Source organism: Martes martes (assembly GCF_963455335.1).
Source record: "Martes martes genome assembly, chromosome: 4".
Lineage (NCBI taxonomy): Eukaryota > Metazoa > Chordata > Mammalia > Carnivora > Mustelidae > Martes > Martes martes.
Window position 1 is genome coordinate 52,328,185 of NC_137891.1, and position 27,065 is coordinate 52,355,249.

General features: G+C 39.4%; 1 protein-coding gene across 1 annotated transcript; it reads right to left on the bottom strand.

The window, feature by feature from the left end:
- Positions 1-26,390, bottom strand: CHMP4C (charged multivesicular body protein 4C). Its single transcript, XM_080799922.1, has 5 exons — positions 26,050-26,390; positions 6,970-7,147; positions 4,411-4,525; positions 1,333-1,498; positions 1-933 (listed from the first exon to the last, which is right to left on the bottom strand). Exons 1-5 carry the CDS (start codon positions 26,237-26,239, stop codon positions 869-871), a joined length of 714 nt encoding a protein of 237 aa, XP_080656048.1. The 5' UTR covers positions 26,240-26,390; the 3' UTR covers positions 1-868.
- Positions 26,391-27,065: the final 675 nt, after the last annotated feature.

Sequence of the window (27,065 nt, forward strand, 5' to 3'; positions counted from 1 at the left end):
CATCATATACTTTTAATTGCCTCCATTTTTATGTATTTACAAAGAATATGATGTAAAGGGTAAATAAATGTACAAGAGAGCACAGAATAGAAAAGAATGAACCTTCACACATTGAGCACGCGGAAGCTATAACAGCATCATAATGGCCTGGGAGTGTTAACATGGCTTCCTAAGTGGCTAAATTATACCCAGGAGATCCTTGCTCAGCAGTGTAAGCTGTTAGCACTTTCAGACATTTTGGGAAGTGCAGCCATTGCCCTATTCCAGGCTTAATTGCCATAATAAATGTCAATTAAAGCTCCTTTAAGATTTTAAACTGCAAAACTCAAATGAAACTACTTATGTAGAGACTCACACAAGACTTCCCTACATGAAGTCTCTCCTACAAGACACATGGTGTATGTACATTTACCATGGGATAGATATGTCCTAACAGATGCACACAGCAAACTTGCATTCCCTTAGAAAAGAAAGTAATTTTCTCTAGCTATCAACACATCACTTTTATATGGCATATAAACTGTTATATGTTTTGTATGTTAACAGGAATCCATTTTTGTTCAACAAATGTACACAAAGCACCTAGTATGTGTCGGGACTGGAAATACAGTAGCATGTAACAAGATAGAATGCCCTCTCTCATCAGCCTGGGGAGACCCTCCAAGATGCTAGCAGGAAGTTGTTTTCCTTCCCTGATTGGATAGCTACACATGATTCTTTGTAACTTTTATTTATAAGGCTTAAAAGACAATTACTCATCCAGTGTAAATATAAAACAGGGCTTTGTTAACTTCTGAACGAGGCAAAAACATTTTTTATGTCTTATGTACAGCTCATTAATTCAGGTGTCCACGAATTCCATTTTAGTTTAAGTTGCCCAAGCTGCCAATTGTTTGATATCATCATCCTCTTCTTCTGCCCTCCTGGATGATGCTGGAACATAAAATGGATAAAAATTAGCAATTGGTGATATTCACACCTGCAGCACAAAAAACGGGTTTGCATATGGGTATTAAAAAGTATGTATCAGGGGCACCTGGGTGGCTCAGTGGGTTAAAGCCTCTGCCTTTGGCTCAGGTCATGATCCCGGGGTCCTGGGATCGAGCCCCACATCGGGCTCTGCTCAGTGGGGAGCCTGCTTCCCTTCCTCTCTCTCTGCCTGCCTCTCTGACTACTTGTGATCTCTGTCTGTCAAATAAATAAATAAAATCTTAAAAAAAAAAAAAAAAAGGTATGTATCTACGAAACAAAAAATAAGTGCTGAAAGGGATCAACCTGGCTAACTATTTCAGGGAACTATCTGACCACAGGCAGCTGAGGTGGGCAGCAGACCTGCTCGGGATCTATGTGCAGTGGAGGACGTGGCTGACATTCTCCCTGGCATCCTCTCTGGCTGTGCTGGGAGAGAGGAAGAAGGCACATTTGGAAGTCGGATATTTGTCATCTTCTTATTTAATTCTTCCTGCTCCAATTCTTCAAGTTCCGCCATCAACTCATCCTGAACATAGGAGAAAGAAAATTACGGAGTTAACGTTTCAGGAAGTGGGTTTCCTCAAACACAATAATAAGAACATCTGCTACCCAATTGATGTGAGAACCCAGTGAAATGGAATATTTATTTTAAGACTAAGTCTTTTTTTGCAACACTGAGCAATGATTAAAAAATGAATATTTTGGGTTGTGCAAATTTGTCGTAGTTAATCTTATAATACTTCAGTAAACAGTTATTCAAGTAATTTGTGCTAGCTGAATATATAACCTCCACAGTTTCTAGGAAATTTACACCTTGCCTGTCATTTTCCAATGTATCTTTTCTTTTCTACTGTAACAAATTAAGAATCTGTAAAACTTTAATTGGAGCAAATAAATATTTTCATCTCAGCTAATGCTTTTGAAGATAAAACAACTGGTATAGCAAAACCATAATGTACAGAAAGTAAAAAGAATAAAAAATACTATGGTTTCTCTGTTAACTTACCAAAGCCAGTATAAATCATGCTGTGTGTCTGGGTTTAGAAAACTTCGACTCAAGGTAGGTACACTGTACTTCCTTCTTTCAGCTGTAGTCTCAGAGAATCTGGTTTAATCCTAAACTGTTCTCTGCCCTGAGAACCTTAGAGAGGCAAGACCAGTTTGAGACTTTAAAGGCATAAGTCGCCTTATGTTAGATATAACTATGGTGGTTCAGATCTAACTGGCTCCATGACTACTCAGAATCCAAGCCCTACCCACCCCCCACTCTGAGAGAGGTTGGGAGTCAACACTAAATTTGTTGTTATTAGAATTCTAAGACTGTCGCTATTGGAAATGACCTAAGGCACTCTTACATTTGACCAAGGAGATTCTTTGTTTATTCATTCATTCATCACTGAACAAATTTATTGAGATCTCACTCATGGTTAGGTATTGAACTCGGTGTTGGGGATGCAAAGTTAAATCAACAGTCCCTACACTTCAGGAACTCATTATCGATTGTGGGAGAAAGGTAATAAACAAATCATTATCTTATATTAAAGTAAGAGTAACGATACTCTGGGCCTCGACAGGAGATACTTAAGCCAACCACAACATTGGATCAAGTCAATTTATATCAGATGTGCAGCAAGCTTAACGACTGTCTGACCACTGTTAAATCTACCTCATGAAAAGGAAATAAATCATGAACGTGTATGTCATCAGGGCGATTGAAATCGTATGGCCGGTGTACTTGTGTGCTTTCAGTTTTCCACAGACAATATGAATAACATGCCTGCAGAATGAATATTGTGATGCCTACTTCTGCTCACAAAATAAATGGGAACAAATATAGCCGATACAGTAATGGCTGCCCACGCCAGCCTACACTGAATGTGTGCCCAGAACTGCCAATAGCACCTGCTAGTTTCAACAGCACCAGGAAGATATTGATATTTGCTTTAGCAAATATTACAGAATAATCATCTCCCCCATCGATTATAGACTTTGAGTACCAAACACTTGTTCACTGAAAAAATAATTTTAGAATTTAAGAAACTTCAGAGATAATCTAGCAAACCAGTAATTTTTCTTTTACAGATGAGAAAACTAAGGTCAGAAAAGTGAAGAGACTTACACAAAGTAACAAATGGCAGAACACAGATGTCCTCCAGTCCAGAGCCCCTTTCACCATATCATACGTAATGCACTCATTAGATGCTTATTAGCCTAACCAGGGCTAGGCCACATTTTCTGTGAAGGGTCAGATAGCGATGTTTTAGGCTTGCTGGCCACATACAGTCTCTGTTGCACAGCGTTCTTTGTTTCTATTATCATTGCTCTTATTTTCTGCAGTCCTTTAAACATGTAACATCCTTAGCTCAGGCATCATACAGAAAGGCCATGGGAAGGATTTGGCCTCAACGCCAAATTTTCTAACCCCTAGTCTACACCATTTTGGGGGAGGAGGAGATAGAGTTTTTTATTTTAATTCCAGTGTAATTAACATTAACAGTGACTCAACAAATATATGTGCCCCTCAGAGCTCCTCATGATAAAAGCACTCTTAATCCCCTTCACCTGTTCACCCTCCCTTCCTCCACATGCCCCCTGGGTTACTTCTCTATATTTAAGAGCCCGGGGGGGTTGTCTCTTTTTTCCTGTTGGTTGGTTTGTTTTGTTTTGTTTTGTTTTTTTTAAGTTCCACATGTAACCGTCTACACCCTTTTTAAAAGTTGTTGACACTCAATTCTCACTTTCCAGGTTCCTATGCAACCACATCTTTCTTCATAGATGTATCATTTTTAATACCAGGCAGATGTAGAAAGTCAGATTCTTTCCCATACTAATCAGAGAACTGGAAACATTTCAAAACGTACAGGAGTCCTACTTATATGTGCTTTGAGTAGAACAACTGAAATTCACAGTGCAGACACCACCATTATAATTAGAGTCTCTATTATTGGACTGATTAATCTAAATGGAATGTGTGTGTTAATAATGCCACTCTACATTTATTTTGTTTCATAGCCTGAGTAATAAACAGAGGCAGACTAACCTCTAATTTAACAACTGCAGAGCGTGATATGTCTGTTCCTTGCAGAGTGACACAATCTGCTTTGTTTTGCCCAGATGTGTGAGCACTTGATTCCTTCTAATGGGGCTGTTTAGGCTTCAGCCATTAAAAGTCACTAACTCTACATAATCACATGCTGCCTTTCCTTAATAGCTGAAAACTTAATTAGGGGGTAGTTTGCTAAGCCATATTAATCTTTCTTTTAAATCAGGGTTGCCAGCACTTCATTTCCTCCTTAAGAGAAATACATCACTAACAAATACCACTTATTCTTTAATGATATTTAGGAAAATATCTAAGAACCCCCACCTGCTATATATGGGAGGAAGCTATCCTTTCCAGCAACCGCAATCCTCCGTTCTTTACACTGTGTTACCTACCTCATCAAAGTCATCACCAAATCCGACCCGCTGAGAAAAGGCTTCTGAGATTTCTTGGGCAATATCTTGTTGCTCTGTAATCTCTTGCATCAGATCATCTATTTTGTTCAGATCCCTGGGAGATAATATGTTGTTGAAATATTTCAGAAGTTAAAAAAAAGAAGAAATATTTCAGAAGTTTACTTCAAAATTTTGAATTTAGATATAATCCCATATGGAAAAGGAGTTAATTTAATGTAAACTCTTAGTTATTTCAGTAGGATAACAAAAATTTCTGGTGATAAGATTTATCAACTTTAAAAATAACTTGCATTGCAAGAAAATTAATAATCCTGCATGTGCACATATATTTTAAGTATTTGATAGATAGCCATTACATTTGGGAGTACTAGAGACTAAAACTAACAATATTTGTAGATGCATTTTGAAATTTTGTCTGGTAGGTAGGCATATGTAGAATTTAATAATATATGCTGCTCTATATTAAGTCAGCAGGAAATGGTGCCATGGACCACCAAGGACCACCATGACTAAGATAAGCTATGGCAACTCTCACCAGCCACTATCTGACAACAGCCTTTTAGAGAAGTTGAACTCTGGAATGAGAGATTTTTCTAGAATGCCTCATGGCTCTGAGATCCTGACTTTCTGAGGGCTTTCCCACAACTGCTGATGCCAGGGGGGAGAACACTAATGAGAAAAGGGTGAGGCCTGGGAAGCCCTCAGAAGAGTCAGCAACTTGGGCACAGAAACCCAGGTCGCCACAGGCCCATGATGGACAGCTATTCTGATGACAGTTCCTAGCACCTGATCACCACCCCCTCCCCCTCCAGACCTAACCACCTGCCTAAGGCCAGGATCTGGACTGCTTCTCTACCCGCCCCATTTCCGAATCATTCCTCCAACTCTGAAACTAGGGCAAACTGATGGGATACCAGAGAAATGACAATTTTCCTTATTATTAAGCAACCTAAACACTGAAATTGTGACTCCCAGTGGAATAAATATTTTGCAAGTTTCCCAGACTCTGTATATGGGAAAAGCCAAGGTTTGTTTTTTTTTTGTTTTTTGTTTTTTGGGTTTTTTTACATAAAAAGTTTTCTTTTAGCATTCTCCTATCACCCCTTATTTCCAATTATTATAATTATATTTATAACAAATATACAAGAAACTTATTTATGAAAAGGAGTAAAGTCTGGGCCTGAGGTTGAATTTTTCTTGAAAGGAATTCAGGGGAATGCAGCTGCTCAACTACTGGAGAGAAAGGCTGTGATTCTGTGACACAGTTAGCACACCGCTGACAGCAGTGAGAGAGGACTTTGTGATAACGACTCTAATGATCGTTCTGAAGCTGTCAAATGATAGCTGATTGTCAAGGAATCATCAAGGCAAGAAAATGTCAGCAAAGAAGTCTTCCCTGGCTCCAGCCTCCACCGCCCCCCCCCCACTCTTCCCATCCATGGACACTTCTCTAGATCCCTCAGCCACTCATCCTTCTTATGCATTTTTGACCCAGACTTCACCATCATATCCAATCTCAAGAAGGATCAGGTCCCAGGCATGGATTTCCTAGTGTAGATGTAAAGCAAATTATCCCCAGCCCCACTACCATGATGAATATTGATACTGAGTGCTTACTTTGTGCCAGAAACTAAGTGCATTGTATCTAGTATCTCATTGACTTTCACGATGAGATACATGAGGTAAGTATTATTATTATCTCCAATTTATAGCTAAGGAAATTGAATCAGGGAAAGGCAAAGTAATTTGCTTCAAGGATAGCTGGTAATGAAACTGGGATTGTAACTTAGAAAAATCTGGCCTTAAATCTATGCTCATAGTTATTATTCCAGGTCAATGTTTCACAAACACCTGTTAGTATTAGAATCACCTGGGGAACTTGGTGATCAAAAACAAAAGGCCCAATCCCTACCCTGCTTCAAGGAGCCTGGGCATCTGTGTTCTTTTGTAGTTTTCCAAAAGGTTTGATAACCAAAGTTTGGCAACCATTATTTGGTCATTCTAACACTCACAGGTGTCGACATTTAGGCCTTTTTAAAACTACAGTGTGAGGAGCACCTGGGTGGCTCAGTTGGTTAAAAGTCTGACTTCAGCTTCGGGAGTGATCTCAGGGTGTTGGGATTGAGCCCTGTTTCGTCAGGTTCCCTGCTCAGTGGGGAGTCTGTTTGTCCCTCTTCCTCTGCCTCTCCCCCTGCTCATGCTCTCTGTCCCTCTCTCTTTGAAATAAATAAATTAAATCCTCTTAAAAAAAAAAACCTATAGTGTAAAAGCATTTATAGTTGGAGTATCTGACAATATTGAGACAACTGGGAAACATAAGGGTGAAATAAATGTCTTCACTTTCTCATGGTCTTTTTTTCTTTCTTTCTTCCCTATTCTAACTTCTAATCCTTCTTTGAGGGGACATTCCATTCCAACATGTCAAAAATCCTCAAATGAATAACTAACTCCCTTCCTACCAAAATCATCATGGAATTCCAAAGGCTCTTCTCAACACTGAGGGAATTTATGACTTGGAGGGAGACCAAAGTCACTCACATGTTTTCATGAACTGCTTTCATCGCTTTTGCCGCAAAGCCCATGTTTCTTAACACCTCGGTGTTGGTGTGTGAGTTTTCCAGGGCTTCTCTCTGGAACTCAATGGTGGAAAGTGTGCCATCAATCTGAGTGAGCTGCTTCTCAAACCTCTTCTTCCTCTTTAGTGCCTGCAATGCAGCTAGATAAGGGAGAAGCCACATTTATAAGGAGAAAGCCCAAGCCTCTTACTCAAGAGACATTGGCTCCACACCAACCACAGACTCAGCATTGTTGATCCCTACGGACAACGAGGGCGCCAAAGAAAGCTGAGAAACTAACTCTAACATTTGTCCTTTCAATCACCTGCACCAACTACCACTCCCTCAAATGTTTTGCTATTCTTTTCTTCCAAAGATCTGGTAAGAGGATGAGAAGTCATTTTTCACATTCATAAAATATTTCTCAGAAGTATTTTTGTCAATATAGGATTTTAGAAAAATAATAGATAAAAACATGAGTAAAAATCATGCAGTAGAAAAATAAAACTTTAGAGGAAGAAAGAAATCTTAACTATTTAAGCCCAATTTATTTATTGCAGAGACAAGTTGAGATCCAGAGAAGTTATGTGACTTTCTTGAAGGTAGACAGTGAGTGGCAGCTGGAACCAAAACCTAGGATGATGAGTTTCATGGCTTGGCCTAAAATGTTTATGAGATGGTTAGCAAGGTTACATCTAACCATGAGCATCCATAAAATCAATACCGTTAAAGTCATACTCAAGGATTAGATGGCATGCTGGTAAGAGAAAAGTGTTGCTTTCAGCGAAATATCCAAATACACTCCCACTGGCTCTTTAGCAAAAAAACTTTACCTGCTTCATCTGAAAATCACAAAATTAATGGAGTCCTTTCGACTCTGGCACCCCTGCAAAAAAAAAAGACCTTAAAATCTGAGATTTGATAGGGTATTTAAGGACAGTGCAGGAAAAGAGCAGCAGAAGACTGTTAATATAAAGATAATTAAATGGAACTGACAAAAGAACTCAAATAGCTTACGGTTTCAGAGTAAAGCACGTAAAAGTTACTGCAACAGAGATTTCTGATAGAAGGCTCTCTTCAAACTCTGTTTTGATCAATTTATTCTTATAATTCCAAGAGATTTGGATTACTTATTCTAATGCTTTTTGTTTGGTGCACAAAGACTCATAGTCATTATAGTTTCTTGTCAGATTTTACTGGTTATCAATATGAAATATCACTCTCTGTCCCATTTAATCCTCTTTGCCTTACCTTGCATTTTGTTTTATATTAATGTTTCAGTTTTCTTTTTGTTACAATTTGCCTGTTATAATTTTATGGGGACCTCTATTTCAAAATTATTTTCCATTTGCTCTATTGTACCTTTTACAAATAGCATACACTTGAATAGGTAGTTTGTGTGACTGTTTGCAACTGATTCAAATAGTCTCTATCTTTTAATATAAGATTTTTAACTCATGTTTATTTATTGTAATAACTGATACATTATCTAAAATTGTCTTTTGATTATCATCTTTTTGTGTTTTCTATTGTACTTTTTGTTTACTTCTGCTGTCTTTTCTTTATGTATATCGATCAAATTTTCTTTGTTCATTTCCCCTCTATAATTTGTTGGACAGTTATATATACTAAATTTATTCTCCAAGAATACTCTTATATTTAAAAAAGACATATACAATTGAGTTTTCTATCCATGTTGAAAATTAAATTAATTAAAATTAAAACTTAATTTAATTTAAAAATTAATTATAATTTACTGTTCCCAAATAAGATTCCTTTCTCAGTTAGACTTTAAACATTTGATTGAAATAATCTAAAATTTTATTAGTTCTTGATGATTACTAGTTGTTTTTACTATCCTTTCAATTTTTAGGGAAACTTTTCTTAACAATTGCATTAAGTCTGGCAGACACAATTTCAACAATTTACACTAAACTATAGTGGCTGGCTTATTTTCTTACTATTGATTCTTGTATCCTACATCATTACTTTGTGGATTATTTTTCCTTTACCAGAGTAAATCTTAATTTTTTTTTCATAAAAGGTGCATAGATATAGATTCTCTAAATACCTAGAGGTCTAAAAATGTCATTTTGTTTCAAACTTGAATAATAGCTTGAACTTTTTTTTTACAGAATTCTAGGTTCGAAATATTTCAAAGATTTGACTATTTCATTGTAATTGGGTAATCGATATTCCAAAAGTTTGATAATAATATTATTTTTATCCCTTTGTAGAAAATTTGTCAGCTTGTTTCCTCTTTGGGAATGTTTACAGTTTTCTTTTTTATGTTAGAGTTATAAAGTCTCACCAGCACAGGACTAAGTGTGTGTCTTTTATTGTTTGCTTTTCCCAACTAAATATTTGGTGAGGGGTTTTTTGTTTGTTTGTTTTATTTTTCCTGAAGAATTAAGTCTTCCTTCAGTTTGGAGAAACTGTATCTTTTACGTTTTTTATTACTTCTTTCCTCTCCATTATTTCTGCCTACTTTCTTCTTCTTCTTCTTTTTTAAGATCTTATTTATTTGAGAGAGAGAGAGAGAGAACATGAGCAGGGAGAGAGGGAGAGGGAGAAGCAGACTTCCTGCTGAACAGGGAGCCCAACAAGGGGCTCAATCTCAGCACCCTGGGATCATGACCTAAGCCAAAGGCAACACTTAATCAACTGAGCCAACCAGGTGCCCCTGCCTAATTTCTTCTGAAGTCCCTATTTATTTTTGTATTATAATCTGAATTGTACCCTTGTCCAAACCATTCTCTGTTTTGAAATCCTTATATGATGGATGTTGGGTTCCTTGGTGCTATCCTCCAATCTATTAATTTCTTTCTCTTTTTATTCTATCTTCTAGGATAATTCCTTAACTTTATATTCTGAATTACTAAGTAGCCTTCAACTACATTTATTTTACTTTTTGCCCACTTATTTATTTTTAATTATATTTTTTAATTTCTAAGAACTTTTTCTTCTAGCTGTTCATTTTTATAGCAGTCTATTCTCGCCTTATGATTCAATAGCCTCTTGAATCTCCCTGAAGATACTAACACAAGTTTTGTTTTTAATGTTTTTTATTTCCTACATTATCTCTCTTCTCTTGGGTTTGGCTGTTTGCATTGCTTATCTTAACCCTTTCTTGCAATTACCTTTCATCTAAATTCTTTTGAGTCTGTGTTAGAAGTTCATATCTATCAATGAAAGACTAGAACAGTTAGTATAAGTAGCTGGGCTTCTTCTAGTTACTTAAGAGTGTTTTCCCATGAGGTCTCTTGAAAGGCAAGGCTGCCCAAAGCTCTGAAGAAGAAGTGGGTGTGGTACTCCATGGGAGGGAGCAAGTAGAAAGGCTTGACAAAGAATGCCTTTATTTTAGGTGTGGAGCATTGTTCTCCTTCTCCCTGGTGAGTGGTAACTGTCTTCCCCATCCTGCACACTGTGGAAGTCTGGGGTTCTCAGGTTCCGCTTGGCTCCTCTCCAGGTGCAAAATCACAGTTTAAGTCCCCGCTGAATAGCACTGACACTTTATTTAGAAAAGAGTTTTTATTTGCTTAACCTGTCCTTTAGGAAAGAACTAAAACAATTTTTTAAAATTTTTCTTCATAAAGGCCCTTCTATGATATCATACAATATCGTCCTGTAGAGAGGCTCTCATACATTAATGACCAGAGCTGTACAGGGGTTTTCTCCCCAGCATGGGAAGAATGGAATTGACCCTCCATGCTAACACCCTGCCTGTGGATCCATATATCCTGCTGCATTTATCACACTGGATTATAATTATTGGTAAAACCTATTCTGAACCATCTCCTCTATACTACTTTTAAGCCCTTGGAAGAAAGATGTAGTATTCTACTCTCCTATTTCCCCAGTACCTGGCTCAGGTCCTGGCACAGGGCCAATAAAATACATAACAAAAATTAACAATGAACATCTGTTATATGCTAAACTGGTGCTAAGTGCTTTATGCGAATGGTCATTAACGCTCACAAAAACTCCAAGAGTAGATACTATTACTGATCTACTTTACAGAAGATGAAGTGAAGAAATATTAAATAAATAAATCTGATAATTTTGTTAACATGGTATAATGACAGCATGGTATAATAGGAAAAGTATGACCTTCAAGGCCAGAGTGTGATTCTTTTCCCATGACTTAATAGATGTGTACTTTTGGGTAAGTCACTTCTCTTCTTTGAGCCTCGGTGTGATGTTCTGGAAACAGGGATATAATGCCCACAAGGCTGCCTGATTGTTTTAAGAATTAGGGATAACTTATGACAAATACCTTATACAGTCCCCATGCAAGGTAGACACTTAACAATTAGATATTATTATTAAAAATAGCAATTACTTAACATTTATTAATTAATGTAATTGTGTATCTTATTTCTGAGGCCAATGAGCAACAAGTTACTGACTTTTTTGCTGTAACTCACCATAACAGGAACATGATATCAGAAAACATTAGAAAATATTAGGAAGCTAAACTTCAAATACACATCTCCACCCAACATACCCAGAAGTGGAGTGTTCCAAGTGTGTCTCCTCCCTATCCTGTTAGGCTGGTTCAGTGTCTATACTTATTTGGAACCTAACTAGTATCCCTTGACCCAAAAGCATTTCCTTTTTTCTTTCTTTTAGAAAAGCTTTAGATTTCTCTATTTAAAAATATACCCATGTTTCCCGTAAGAAAGAATTTTAGCTTACTTTCTAAAAATCAAAAAAATGCAACTTGATATAAAGGATGAGACTTCAGAGTTACATTTTAATCCTACCCTTACCAATTAATAACTGTCCATAATAACCTTGGAGTGTAACCTTCACTCTTAAGTGGCCTTCCCTACTTGGATAATAATAATAATACCAACAACAATAATACAGACGACAACAGACCACTGCACTCTGGAGTCAAGTTGCCCACTTTCAAACCTACGCTCCATCTATTCATAGCCGAGTGACCTTACATAGGTTGCTTATTGGAAAATGAGGAGATAACTCATTCTGTGGTTAAGGACTAATTGAAATAAAATATGCAAAGTATTTAGTGCCGTGCCTGACACACAATGAGTGATTACTAACTACTAGGGATCGTCACAATCACCATCATTATGTCCTTTGCAGGGTTGTCCGAACCGTATGGTGGGAGCCACATCGTATAACGCCCAACCTTGCAAATATTTATTGTTGATAATAATGAGTTCTGGTTTGAACACAGTTTTTTTTTTGTTTTGTTTTGTTTTAAAGATTTTATTTATTTATTTGACAGACAGAGATCACAAGTAGGCAGAGAGGCAGGCAGAGAGAGAGGAGAAAGCAGGCTCTCCACGGAGCAGAGAGCCCGATGCGGGGCTCGATCCCAGGACACTAGGATCATGACCTGAGCCGAAGGCAGAGGCTTTAACCCACTGAGCCACCCAGGCGCCCCTGAACACAGTTTTAAATGCCTATGTTAACATGGTTTCTGCCCCTCAAATTATGTGGGAGAAATTTGAAAATTCATTAAGAGCTGGGATCTCAACTTACATGTTAATTCCCATACCACAAATTACGGATTGGCCTACACCAGAGTCCTACTCTCAGGAGCCAGGCAGGTAATGAAAGGTAAGTGAAGCAGAGAGAGGTTGGGAGAAAGGCCTTCTTTGTTTTCTCACCTGTGAGAGAGAATATTAGTCTACTGAGAGAGGAATATTAGTCTACTGTAATAAAAAATAGCATAACAGTGATAATAAATTGCAGTGGACCCTGGCCCCAGGATAAGGGGGTCAACAGGAAGAAGCAGGAACTCTGGCAACCAGCCAAGCATTAAGCCTGATCTAGCTTAGATCAGCATCTGGATTTGCATGCAAAGTCCTCCAAATTTAAAATCTGACTTCCATGTTTCAGATCACCTTGTGTGAACAAACCCAGTGATTCCTGTGTAGCTGGACCTGGCCCTAGGACACCGGATACTTCCTGTGCCTTCTGCCTGGTCCGGTATATTTCTTCCAAACACTGAGACAAGAGTCTTATGTTCCAAAGAGCCAAGAAACATATGTGAAGAGACTCGTCACCTCACATGAAATGATGATGCCTCAGGCCCACCAGGACTCAGACAGGCTTTGATTTTTTTCTAATAAACAATTTGGGAAAGAAATAGCTGCCTATTTTCAAAGACAAGGAACAAATACTGCAAATTTAGCAGTGTTCCTGATTTGGCAAAGAAGGATGTTTTCAGAGCCATGTAATTTAACCCGTGTAGGAGGTGCAATTCAATCTTCAAACTCCTGTATGTGCTTTTAAGCAGCAGGTGCGACCTGGACAGCATTCTTTCTGAAACAAAGGAATCTACTGTATTCTTTTGTGGTGGAGAAACAGCCAGGGGTTTTGTCTCTTGGCTTCACAGTGATGTTCCTTCAGCAATGGATTCGCGGAACGATGGCCTGTACGGACTGCTGGGAAGGGATACATGAAGAGCCCTTACTACCACCTTGTGAGGTAAGACGCTGAAACTTAAGAATTACTCACTTCAATCAAAATTCCACCAGCCTTACACAACTTTACTCCACTACTACATGGCCAGAGGAGGAAGGCTTTCAGTCATCTATGAAAAATAACTAAAAATGGCGGAAAAAAAGTTACAGTTTCACTGCTTGTATAACATATAGGCCATCTTGGTTTTAAAGGTCAGTCTGTTCTTCACTCATTTAAGAGTGTATACATGCGTGGGTGCCTGGGTGGTTCAGGGGGTTAAACCTCTGCCTTTGGCTCAGGTCATGATCTCAGGGTCCTGGGATGGAGCCCCACATCGTGCTCTCTGCTCGGCAGGGAGCCTGCTTCCCCCTCTCTCTGCCTGCCTCTCTGCCTACTTGTGATCTCTCTCTGTGGGTCAAATAAATAAATAAAATCTTAAAAAAAAAAAGAGTGTATACATGTGTGTATTGTTAATCCATTAGATGCCCAAAAAAAAGAAGAACATTTCAGAAACCATCATATCTAGTGATGATAGACAAACCTGTGTGTGAAATATGAAACTGCATTATGATAGCTCTTCTCTCTACCAGGAATGGATGATCTTTAGAGAAGACCTGAAAGATGAGGCCTAAAAGAGAACTACTAGAGAGTGCTTAAGAGACATATGTCACACATAATCGGCCGTGTCATCTCTTGCTTTTAACTGGGAAGTGCCATAATCATGTTGTTTTATTTGAGAACCTTTGAGGTGAGCCCTGTTCTTACTCACATACAAATTACTTCATCAATTAAAGAATACCTTCTATTTATGGCACCTTGTTTTAGTTCTTGAAAAACACCATCTGAATAGGCATCATTCATGGTAAGCTTTCTCCAAACAGAATGAAAACAAATGCTTCTGTTCAAAGTCACAGGTTAGATTGAAAACAGCTGGCAGAATACTAAAAAACTGAAGGTTCATTTGACCAGGACCCCCCCATCATGAATTCCCTTGGCCTTCTTCAGTTTAAAAAAATATTCTCATCCATTCATTTCAGCCACTCCAGGAATATATGCTGAAGGTCTACCCTGTGACCACCACTATGTTGGGTACCACAGGGACAAAGAAGTAAGGCTATAATCTCAGAGGGTCAAATACGAAGAGAATGTTCAGCCACTTATTCATCGTGAAACAAGCATTTAGTAAGCACGCGCTATCTTCCAGAAACTGTGACTGCAGATACTAACATGTGTAAGTTACATTTCAGTAGCAGAGGAGACAGAGGGAGAATAACGCACCATGTAGGAGGTAGGCGTGTGCACAGAGGGAATGGACAAGCTCTCTCTGGAGGGTAAGGGGTGCCACAGAGGAGGGGAAGGGGATGAAGCCAGGGTGACAGTCTACACGTAGACACAAACAGCAAACACACAGCTCAGGAGAGAGCATGAATGATAACAGGATGGAGTCCTCCCAGCCCCCAGTGCTCTCCCTGATGCAAATCTCCTGCTGGACGACAATGTGAATTTTCTTGCTGAGATACATGAGAAGCTAGAAACCATCCACCCCAAAACAGAGCAAATCATACCAGCCTGCCACACTGGCTGGATCTTATAAGTAACCTCCATAATCCCAGAGGTCTCACCAATATTAAATGCATATTTTCAGAGGTCTCACCAATACTAAATGTCATAAAAAGGGTAAAGAGCAAGCTAAAAGATTAGAACACAACAATGACGTGGTGGATTATACAATGGCACAGCAGATGCCTGAGAAAACAGTGGAAAGGAAGGAGATTGGAGAAAGTAAATAAGAGATATTCTGAGGAAAAGGACATTTGGAAGCAGAATGTTGGACCAAAATCTGTGGAAAAGAAAGAGAACGAGTGACTGATTAATATTATGAAGTAGAAAAGATTAGAAAGAGGATAATTAACACTTTCTCCCATCTCCAGAAAGAAAGGAAACGGACAAAGGAAGTTAAAGGTACTTTCCAACAGAAATGACGCTACTCTTTTTTTTTTTTTTTTTCCTAAAAGGCTCACAGTTACTTTTGGAGATGAAGCAGTTCTTACCGCCAGGATATCGCACAAGAGATTATTAAATCTGAGAGTGAAAAGTCATGACCAAAAAGTGCTATCAGCCTTGAGTTGTCAAAAAAGGAAGAATGCTTGCATAAGACTTCATTTTATATATCCACTGAAATTCTTATTTCTTATAATTGCTTCTGAGGTCGACTGCCAGGCAAGTCGAATTAACCTGCTATTGGAACAACATACCAATGCAGTCATTAAAATGTACTTGATATTCTTTGTAAAAACCCAACTAAATGTTTGACCAGGCAGAACATAGAATGGATTGGATGAGTTTTTTACTTGCTACTGGTACTATTAGTAATCTCACACACATTGGTAACCTCTATGGTCCTGCTACCGCCTAAAATGTAGGGAAAATAGTTTGAATACCAGACCAGCAAATATTAAATAGAAAAAGTCAGAAATAGCAATTATGCTTAATTCTAGAGGGTAGACATATGTACCTATAAATGTAATTCTATATTGCATGTATACATATATACACATGTATATGTATCTGTATGTATGCATGTGTATATATGTATGTATGAATATGTGCGTATGTATAAATGTGTATATATGTGTGTGTCTGCGTGAGTAACATAGTTCTATTTTCTATTTGTATGAAGTATTCCTTGTTCATTCGATGCATCAATATTTCCTACTACTGTGTCTGTGGCTTACAGGTGCTCCTGAGAACCAACAAACTATTGTCTCTACAGTGCCCTTCAGGCCTCACTGTCTATGATTCTATGATAATTGCCTTAAGATCCTATGATCAACAAATCTAGAAAATATAGCTCCTACCCTTGAGATCACTATTTCTATTTGAAATTCTTTAAGAATAGGTTTATGTTGCTATTGGTGATGAACTACATTATTCTTTAACTTTGCAATTTAAGTGGCTGAACAATACTCCACAAATGAAGGTAGTTTATATAAATAAAATTTTTCATATTGCTCACAAAAAGATAAACCAAAGGCTCGTATATATGTGATCTTTAAAACATGTATAAATTGGTTTAACATAATTATAATATTTTTTTTCTTGCTGCAGTTAACAAAGTTTAAGTTTTGAGTTAGGATAGTATCTTTGTTCAAACTCCAAGGTTATATTGACTTTCATTTACACGTACTAAATATATGGCAAGAATCGGTCATGGAATTTGCACTGTTTGCTGAGAAAGGCCCATTGAACAATGTTATTATTGCTAAAGCAAATAAGACACACCCATTATGGATATGCAGCATATAATACTATGTGAAAGAACCAAAAAGATTCACCAGAAATTGATATTTAAATAGAGAATAAAATGTCAAATGTGTCTGTCGAATATTTGGTTGCAGGATTTTATTCCTCTACATTTACATGTGAGCCATTGTAAAAGTATGCACTTTATTTTAAGCTGGATAGTTGACGTTAAATGTTATTTTTAAATACTTTAGCTTCTACTGCAAATATTCCCAACTCTTAACAGAGAATAATCAGCTTCTCCTTTCCTGTTATTTTAAAATCACCATTCTTGTTTGCTTGCTTTTGGGGGGTGATTTTGTTTTGAGGGGAGCAATCACAGCATTCGTATTTAAGTCACTAGGTCACTAGATTGAGGGAGAGTTGATAGAGTGACCAGAGAATGACCAGAGCAGGTCACAGTAGGCTTTGGCTAGCCCCTATCCTCTTATTGGAAATACCTACAAGTCAGAGATATCTGGGAGAAGGGCTTAGCAGTGGGCTTAAAGACTGATGGGCCTGGATTTAGGAGCTCTCACTGCTTTAAAGCAAAAACTTTGGACTAAGTCCCAAATATTTCCAATAAGCAATTCCCTATTAGAACCACCTGTTTGAGGTAAGAAAGCAAGATCTCTATTATAGGGAAGTCAGTTAGTCAGGAAGTAGATTACTAGTTGCTTTTCATTTGTTCCAGAGTCTTGTTTTTTTGCTCCTTCTCCTTCTGCAAACTTTATTAAGCCAATTGTGTGTTTGCTGAGTTCTAGCAAATGATGGTCAAAAAAGGAAAAAAAAAAAGTAGGAGAAACTAAAATTACCAGTGTGTATTAAAAGTTCTGGTTACAGTTTACTAAGGAAAAAGATTGAGAATTGAATTTTTCAAAATATATTTTAAGTACCTGTAATAATTTGGTCCCTTAAAAGTACAAATAGAGGGGCGCCTGGGTTGCTCAGTCGGTTGAGCATCAGCCTTGTAATTTCGGCTCAGGACATGGTCTCAGAGTCATAGGATAGAGCCTATGTCAGGCTCTGTGCTCAGCGGGGCATCTGCTTGAGAGTCTCTCCCTCTGGCCCTCCCCCTGCTGTGTGCTCGCTCTCTCTCTCTCTCTCTCAAAATAAATAAATAAATAAATAAATCTTTTTTAAAAAGTACAAATAGTCACATGTACTTAAGCATATTACAAAAAATGATTCCCAAAATAAATCACATTTGCCCTTTCTAAACCTGATTGCCAAAGTCAAGCACTATAAACTTAAAAAACTCGGTATTAGATCTTGCCTTACATCTCATTGATTACACTATCCTGCATTTGTTCTATTTTCTTGAAAATGAAATCTAACCTGAAATTAGTAGCTCTAAATACTGAGAAACACACAAGTAATTCTAATTACAGCTGAGGGCAAGCTTACAATAATCTCCTGCTGTAGTTTCTCAGAACTTTATAAATCATATGACTTTGGCATAATCATGGTGTTAATAATAAATATTCTACCTTATTGTGTCTAATTCAATTAACTGCAAAATAGCATATATCAAAGAAATTATATTCTTTGTATAATGTAAGTATTTTGTGAAAAGCTCTACTATCCAGCTTTGTGAAATTTAAATGAACAATAATAATGACAGTTCCAGAATGTACAATGCTGCCCCAAATTTCATGGAGGAAAAGGAAAATTTGATGTAGTTATATAACACAAGAAATGGTACCAATTACCCTTCTAGAAGTAGCTACAACACATCAGCAAACTGTAAAAATCGGTTCCACAGATACTTGGAAGTATGCTTCTAGAGCACAAACTCCCTACGCTCTGGTTTCTGAGAAATTAGAAAAGAAGACAATGATAACTAGAAGCCAATATATGAGCTCACAAAGATGAAAAATATCAAACTAATCTCATTGGCCTGTTTTGTTTGGGTTACGAGATGCTGACTCAAGGAAGAAAAAAAAAAAACCATAGAGGGCCCACTAGCCTTCTATGCACATCAAAATCAACCAGAAAGGCCTGAGTATCACATTCCTGAACTTTGTCCAGATTTCTTGAAATAGAATCTCCTGGTATGTCATTTTAAAAAGCTCTCCAGGTGAATCTGGTGAAGCTCATACACTCTCAGTTCATAAATCAGCATTTGTGAAGCAGAAGTGTGTGAATATAGTTTGGTTTCAGGAATATAATCCACAAGGTATACTGAAGCATTGTTAGGGGAAAGGGAATGAGAAATAAGATGATATGGGCTAGAAATGCAGATCAGGTGTCTTCCTGAGATGGATAGTGAGACGGATAACAGAACTAACAGAGTGCTGATCTGTCAAATTGGTAATCATGCCTTACTTGAATCTGAGATGAAATATTGTTACTATAATGTAGAGGTTATCCTGGAATAAAGTCTCGAAGCATGCCATGAGGCTCTGTCCTTGGGTTCTGTCTTATTCAATATTATTTTAACAAAAGTCTTGGACAGAAAGAAAAAAAAAAGCTGTTGATCAAATCTGTGACTGGTTCAACAAAAAGAAATAGCATACACATAAGGCAATAAAATTAGAATTTTAAGATTTAATTGAAAAGATGATGATATTTAACAGAAATGTAAGATACTGAACACAAGCTTAACATATTGATTTAAATGGGGAGAGGGTAAATGTGGCTGGGATTTTTCACTCTTTCCAACTTCATTGGGGAAAAGCAACTGATCCTCATCAGAAAAAGCACAAGCAAACTGAGGCAATATTAACAGAACAAAAGAGATGACAAGCCCAGGGCATTCTGCTGGTCAATACCTAAGTGGGTGAATGGGGGTATAAGTGTACTAGGATCCCTGCCAGGGCTCAGAGGGCGAAGAGAGGTAGTAGGAATGTGAGAAGTTTTAATACAGCAACTTAAGTGAATAGGCTCCCAGGGGCCACTCAGATGTTTTAGGTTTCCCCAGTCATGGGGTGAAAGCCCCGGGGGAGCTCCTGAGGTTGAGGGAGAGAAACTGGGGGTAAAAACTGAGGAAGTGTCACATTTCCATTGATCTATGTTTTCCAGAAGAGAGAAGAGTTGACTGGAGAATAAGACCTGATTCACATGTGGGTTTTTAATGCCCCAGGAATAAAACTCTTTGTTTTCAGGATGCCTGGTTGGCTCAGTCAGTTAAGCGTCTGCCTTTGGCTCAGGTCATGATCCCAGGGTCCTGGGATGGAGTTCTGTATCGGTCTCCTCGCAGGGATCCTGCTTCTCTCTCTGCATGCCACTCCCCCTGCTTGTGCTCTCTCTCTCTTTCTGACAAATAAATAAAACCTTTAAGAACAATCAAAAACAAAAAAACACCACAACTCTTTCTTTTCTCTGGCTCCAGAATACACAGAGTATGGTACAAAATAATCAGATAATCAGGGGCGCTTGGGTGGCTCAGTTGGTTAAGTGTTTGCCTTTGGCTCAGGTCATGATCCCAGAGTCCCTGGATCCAGACCCATACAGGCTCCCTGCTCGTAGGGAGCCCCCCTCCTCCTGCTTGTGCTCTCTCTCTCTCACACACACACTCTCTCTTTCTGTCTCAAATAAATAAAATCTTTTTAAAAATCAGATAATCGGAGGCAAGCAAACCCTCTATAATGACGCCTGCTTGTAATCTGAATCCTGGAGAACTACGGAGTCGCAGTACCATGTGAACTTCCATCAGGAAAACTGATTCAGGCTGGCTACAGAGGATCTGTCAGGAGCTTCAGAAATGTGTCTTCAGCAGGAAACGGAAGGAAGGTGGATAGATAGTGCTCATCTGGGTCCCTGAGAGATGGAGGAGGAAGGAAGCAACAGCAGGCACAGGGAGGGAAGAAAACAATAGGGGGTAGAGGTCGCCAGCTTAGCTGCTCATCATACTAAACGCCTCTTCAGTTTCCCAAGCTGTAGTGGGCATCAGAATCACTGTGTTATCCATTCCAAGTTCAGATTTCTGGGCCCTACATTCAACCCACTATGTTAGAATTTTGTGGGGGTCTCTGTGAGTGTACATTATAACAAACACCCTCAAGGAATTCGGATACAGATGATCTAAGGGCCCTATCTGAGAAACTCTCCTAAGAAACGAGGTCACCAGGTAGTGATATGTCCCAAGGGAGCTCCCATCTACCAGGGCCTTCTGCATCAGTTTCATATTACCTGAGCCACGCATGCTTTGCCATCACTACTTTGGTGCAAAGCTGACACACAGCTGATACAGATGTGATTCTTTTTATACAGAAATCCTTCTGGTCCCCGGTATCTGAGACTGCAGAATTCAGCTCTGTGATGACTATAGTAAAAAGCAAACTTAAGAGTCCAGGCTAAACCAATGGGATCATGATCACACCCCCAACTCCAAGGAAGACCAAGTCTGTGTCATGACTCTGAAAGCAAATTTAACCTTCCCCCACCCCACCCCCCCTCAAAAAAAAAAAAAAAATCCCAGGCTTCTGAGTGAGCTGGCTTACTCCAATAAAAGACTCTGCCTTAGGGTCTCATTCATCAGATACCTGATGAAGAGGTGGGAGGGCTTCAGCTGCCAGGTTTCACCAGAATCACGTGTAATGATCCTGAGGAGGGGTTGTGGCCAAATTCACTCCTTCCTAGTCTCACCCTTTCTTCTCTCTCAGCCCACTTCCCATAGCCTAAGGCCTATGGGAAACCCATTCTGGATCCATCCATCTCCACGTAATTACATCTTTGATGTTCCTGCTCAGCCTAGGACAAGGTAAGTAACAGAGACACCTAGGATGTAAATTTAAGAGGACAATCACTCTCAGGGTCACACAAGTGCATGTTAGGGGTCTCTCACCTCCCCCTAGACCCGGCCCTGGGAAGCAAACCTCAGCACAGTAAGGGGTAAATGAAAGGTGACTGATGGAGTCGAGGTCACAGAACAGGAGACACAAAGAAATGACTGTTGTCCTCAAATATGTGAAAGGTCTTCACATGACAGGTGGAGTAGATTTATTGTTATTCCAAAAGACAAAATTTGAACCAGTAAATGGAATTTAGTAGGAAGCCAATTTTAGCTGAAAAAGAAAATACTGTTGGGGTGCCTGGGCGGTTCAGTGGGTTAAAGCCTCTGCCTTTGGCTCAGGTCATGATCCCAGGGTCCTGGGATCGAGCCCTGCATGGGGCTCTCTGCTCAGCAGGGAGCCTGCTTCCCCCCCCCCCTGCCTCTCTGCCTACTTGTGATCTCTGTCTGTCAAATAAATAAATAAAATCTTTAAAAAAATTGATATTTTTTAAAAAAAGTACTGTTATTACAATGGCTGATATATATAGAGCTCTGAATTAAGAGCTTTATACAATAATGTCATTAATCCAGACAACTCTGAGGATCAATCTTATCCTCACAATTATGCAGATGAGGGTACTGAGAATTAGATGGGCCTAGTAAGCAGTCTGAAGCCACACAATGTCTAAGCCACAGGGCAAGGCTAGGAATCAATCCCAGGTCTGTCTGCTTTGAAGCCAAGGCTCCTGACTACAACACTAAATTACTTTCTATCAAATGTGTAAAACCTGGATCAGAACATTATATTCAAGCAAAATATAACCTACGGCCATCTCCTAGTGATATTATTTTTATTTAGTTTTTCAATGTTTTATTTATTTGAGAGAAAGAGAGTGAGAGAACGAGATCATGAGTGTGGGGGAGGGGTTGGGAGGGAAGGTAGAGGGAGAAGCAGGCTCCCACTGAGCAGGGAGCCCAGTACAATGCAGGACTAGATCCCAGGACCCTGGGATCATGACCTGGGCTGAAGGCAGACTGAGCCACCCAAGCACCCCCTGGGGGCACCTTTTAAAATACACTGGTGCCTAAGCCTCACTCCCATCATTTATATCAGAATCTATGGGACTGGGACCCGGCAGCAGGGTGACTTAATATACAGCCAGAATTGAAAACTGCTCTTGGGGGTACCTAGGTGGCTCAGTGGGTTGAAGCCTCTGCCTTCGGCTCAGGTCATGATCCCAGGGTCCTGGGATCCAGCCCGGCATTGGGCTCTCTGCTCAGCAGGGAGACTGCCTCCCTTCCTCTCTCTCTGCCTGCCTCTCTGCCTACTTGTGATCTCTGTCTGTCAAATAAATAAATAAAATCTTTAAAAAACAAAAAAGAAAAGAAAAGAAAACTGCTCTTGATGACAGCACTCAAGAATAAAAAACTAAGTGGTTTATAAAAAGTTTGCTTTTCCACAAAGCAGATGACCAGTTATAAAGCAGGGGTAATCCACATAAACTGCATTAAAGAATCTCCAACCTCCAATTTTTTTTCTTTTTTCTTTTTCTAATATGGCTATTAGAAAAAAATTTTTTTTATTAGTTTCAGAGGTAGAATGTAGTGATTTATCAGTTGCATATAATACCCAGCGCTCATTCCATCAAGTGTCCCCTTTAATGCCCATCACCCAGTTACCCCATCTCCACCCTCACTGACCTCCAAAATTTTTAACCAAACTATAAATCTTGCTCCAAGTGTTAATCTTTTAGATCAACAGGGCCTTGAATATCATAGGTGTTGCAAAACCAATTTGGTGGTGCACAGTCAGGTTCTTTTTAGTAGATTACGGTAACTACTGAAGAAGTTTGAGGTGAGAAGAATTAGTTATGCCTGCACAACTTGGTATGAGATACAATGAGAGCAAGTTTCAGACTAAATTCTGTATAACCGAACATACACTGGCAACCAAAAACAGTTTGTTAGCTTGTTCTATTAGCTCAATGAAGTCCTGACTCGTCCTTTCAGGGGCTCTGATACACCCCATATGAAAAGCTCACTCAAGGCAACAATGTCCCCTGTAGGGTGCTGAGTCCTGTGGGAGGTGCCCTCTGTCAGGAATACACCCGAACCAAGAACTGGACTTGGTGCGCATCTGAGATCAAGCCTCACTACCCTTCTAATGTTAAGTTCATTATACATCTAGTAGATTCTTAAGCCTGTTGGGCCTTGGGAAGCAAGGAGATGTCTCTAAATTATTTTAGCCAATGTCCCATTTTTTACATTCAGAATGCTGTCAAAGTTTCTGTTTTTGTGAAGAAATAGACCACTAAAGACTTTGTAATGACCAGGAGTGTGGCTTTTTCTGATACAATGCTAGCTGTCCATTCAACCTATTATTCTTGGCAGCATGCTAGCTGACCAACCATGTCTAGAAGTAAAATTTTAACTGCACATACATTGTGTCATTCAGATTATAAATTACAGCCCTTATAGCACAATATACAGTCTTGTATAATATACAGCCTTGTGTAACACAAGGCCCATTTTATACTAACTATATTGGGCCTGATTACACTGTGTATGTGAAAATATTTCTCGGTAGCTAATGGAAAACAAACTATCTGTACATGAAGTTATCTGATTTATTTGGAAAATGCTGATATTGACAAGGTTTCTAATACATAGGCCTGTGATTGAATTCTTTCCATAGTTTAGAGTACAGATGAACTCATGCTAACTAGCCTCCTTCTTCTCCCAGAACCACTGTAGAACCCGGCCTGGGCTAATACCCAAGGATAAACGCTAAAGAATAAGTGGCTTCTCTAACCCCAATTGGTTATTTGCACATGATACATGCATCTGTTACTTCTCTGATTTAAGGAAGTTAGATTGATGCTCTTAATTAATGTTGTCTTTAATGTTGGGAGAGGGTGTTGATGAAGCCAATTTGTAGCATACTTTAGTGCATTACCAATTGGAGAACATTTCTGAAAAAAATAAATAAAATGCATGTTACCTTACATTTTTGTCTTCTGAAAGCAAATCTACGTTTTTATCACTTCCTAGAAGCAGATGTTCAAGTTTTAAGATTTTTTAAAGCAGTATTTACCGAGCAACCACTGTAGATAAAGGGATATACAGACACAAAAGGATGACAGACAACCTTTGACAGACATTATGCAAATTTCAGAATGCATATCAAACAGAAGAGAAAGAACAGAGAAACAGAACTGGCCATGACTTTTTAGCAGGCCATAATAGCATGGTATCTCTTTAGAAATTGCCACTAAATAGGTTCCCAAAATATTTTCGGACAAAAAGTAAAAATAGAAACCAGCATTTAACTCTAAAACAGGCTAGACTACCGTAGCATAGCAGCAGCAGAGAAAAATGAAACTTGGCCTTTTTATCGTTGGTAGTAAGAGGACACAAATGTATCAGGCACATTTTTATGGGAAGCGGCAGGGTTTTCAAGGCCAACTCAAGAAGGCATTATTCCTTTCCTGCATTAAACAATGGCAGCATCATTTAGGACTAAGTAAATCTTACCAGAGCTTTGTTTCCACTAAAGAAGTCTGACTTGTGGATGCAAGTTCAGGGTTAGGTGGTGGGCAGAGTCCTGGACTGCCGCTTCTATTTCTGAGTCTGCCATTACAAAACCACTTTTATTTCTGGTATTACAAGACCAAATCACTTTAACCTCTCCCTGGGTTTTTATGTGTCACTGTGTTGTTTATGTCTATTCTCTATAAAGAGAGCAGTACACTGAAGAAACCAATTAACTCTGGAAAATAACAAAGGGTTCAAGGTGCGACAGGAGCACCAAGAATCATTACTGGTTCAAAGTCCTTTGTGTGGTAAAAACCAGTGATAGGAAATATAATATTTAGTTTAGTTTTTTTTTTTAAATAATATCTCAACTGCAGAACAGCCAACTAAACTCTTCAGTGGCTTAGAATTAAGGCAAACCAGAACATATTAGAATACATTTCACAGAAGATTTCCAGTCAAGTTAAAATGTGTGATTCAATATACATAAACACATAACAGAAAACTTGATATTTGAGGCCAGCAGGGTGGGACTAGGGTAAGGTAAGACGGGAGTAAAATATAAGGGGAGGGGCAAAAAAAGTCAGTAATCAAGATAAATAATATTTTAATGCAACGCTTTTATAATTCAAAATTAATGCAACGAAATTCACGATGGACAAAATATCACTCTTTCTTTTTTAAGAAAGTAAAAAAGTGCCTCGTAGAACGTCTTAAGAGCCAGAGGTAAAAAGAAAAAAAAAATCAATAATACCAATTCTGTCTTTATTTAAAATTTTGATATTTTGCTCATCATCTTTTTTGTTTGTTTTGGTTTGGGTTGAGTTTTGTTTTTTTTTTTTACGTTAATTCTGAGCTTTTTTGTTGTTGGTCTTCTTTGGAACTCCCTAACATTTTGCCATCCAGGATTGTGCCTCGCTCAGCTGACTCAAGAGTTTTGGCCCTGGGGGTCAATACCAGTTCCTAGAAAGGCTGTGGGAGTAAATCTGGCCTCCTGGGGAACAGGTGCTGTGGGCGGGATTGCCCCCAAGGAAAGAGCTGGAGGCCTAAGGGTGAGAGCTCACTCGGGCGGCCAGACCCCAAGCCTACCTCGCTTATTCTGCGTGCCGTGCTTCTTGGCCAGGGTGAGTTCCCTCTGGATTCGATTTTCCAGGTACTCTTGTTTCTTGCTCAGCATCTCCTCGGTCTCCCGAAGTCGGGCCAGGGCCTCCTGGGGGCTGGGAGCGGCTCGGCTTTTAGAAGAGCCTCCCCCCTTAAAGAACTTGCCCAGCTTGCTCATGGCTGTGGATTAGAGGGGCGAGCGGTCCCGGGGGTGTCTCAGCAGCTCCCCGGGCCGCGCCGGGGGAGCAGGTAAGCGAGACCGTCCCCTGGTCTCGGGGGGCGCCCTGAGCTAGAAGGCAGCGCTCCAGGGAACCAACAAGTCGTCGGGGGCAGGTGACACAGACTCCTGGGCATTTCCTGGCGGCCGGCTGGGCCCCGCCCCTCGGCGCGGCTGGGGCGGGGAGGGCACTGGAGTCGGGTCGGATGTGCCTGTCCCGGCCGGCGCCACCCGGCCCTCTGGGAGTTAAAGGAGAGCAGGGGAAAGAGTTGAAAAGATCAACAAGACTGCCACAAAGTTGCTGCTTGATCCACACGCAAGACGCACCCAGGATTGAAGGAATGACTGGATTGCGAATGGCTCCGTGAGAAGCGAACCAATTTTCCGGGGGTCTCCTGTGAATCCTGAAAGTGAGATTTACCGACCCCGATTAAATTGAACAAACAAACAAATAAAACTTCATTCCACACATGTGTTTTTACTTGCGAGTGTGTGCGAGCACAGTGTTTCTGTATTCAGGTCTCTGTCCTCGTGAATAAGAATATTCAGGTATGTTCCTGTAGGTGTATATGGTGTGTGAGGCAAGCAAGGGCTTCCTGGCCCTTCACTCTGAAGCAGGTCTGGGGGCAAGCAGTTTACTCTGGGAGCAACTGGTCTGACTGGGCTTGTCTCTGCAGATGCAGACTCTGGGCAGGTTGAAGTGTGTCTGGCTGCCAGTTGGCCCAGATCGATTCTGGATCATCCTCACATAGTTTGAAGTGGATAAAAGATGGTATTCTTCTCTTTT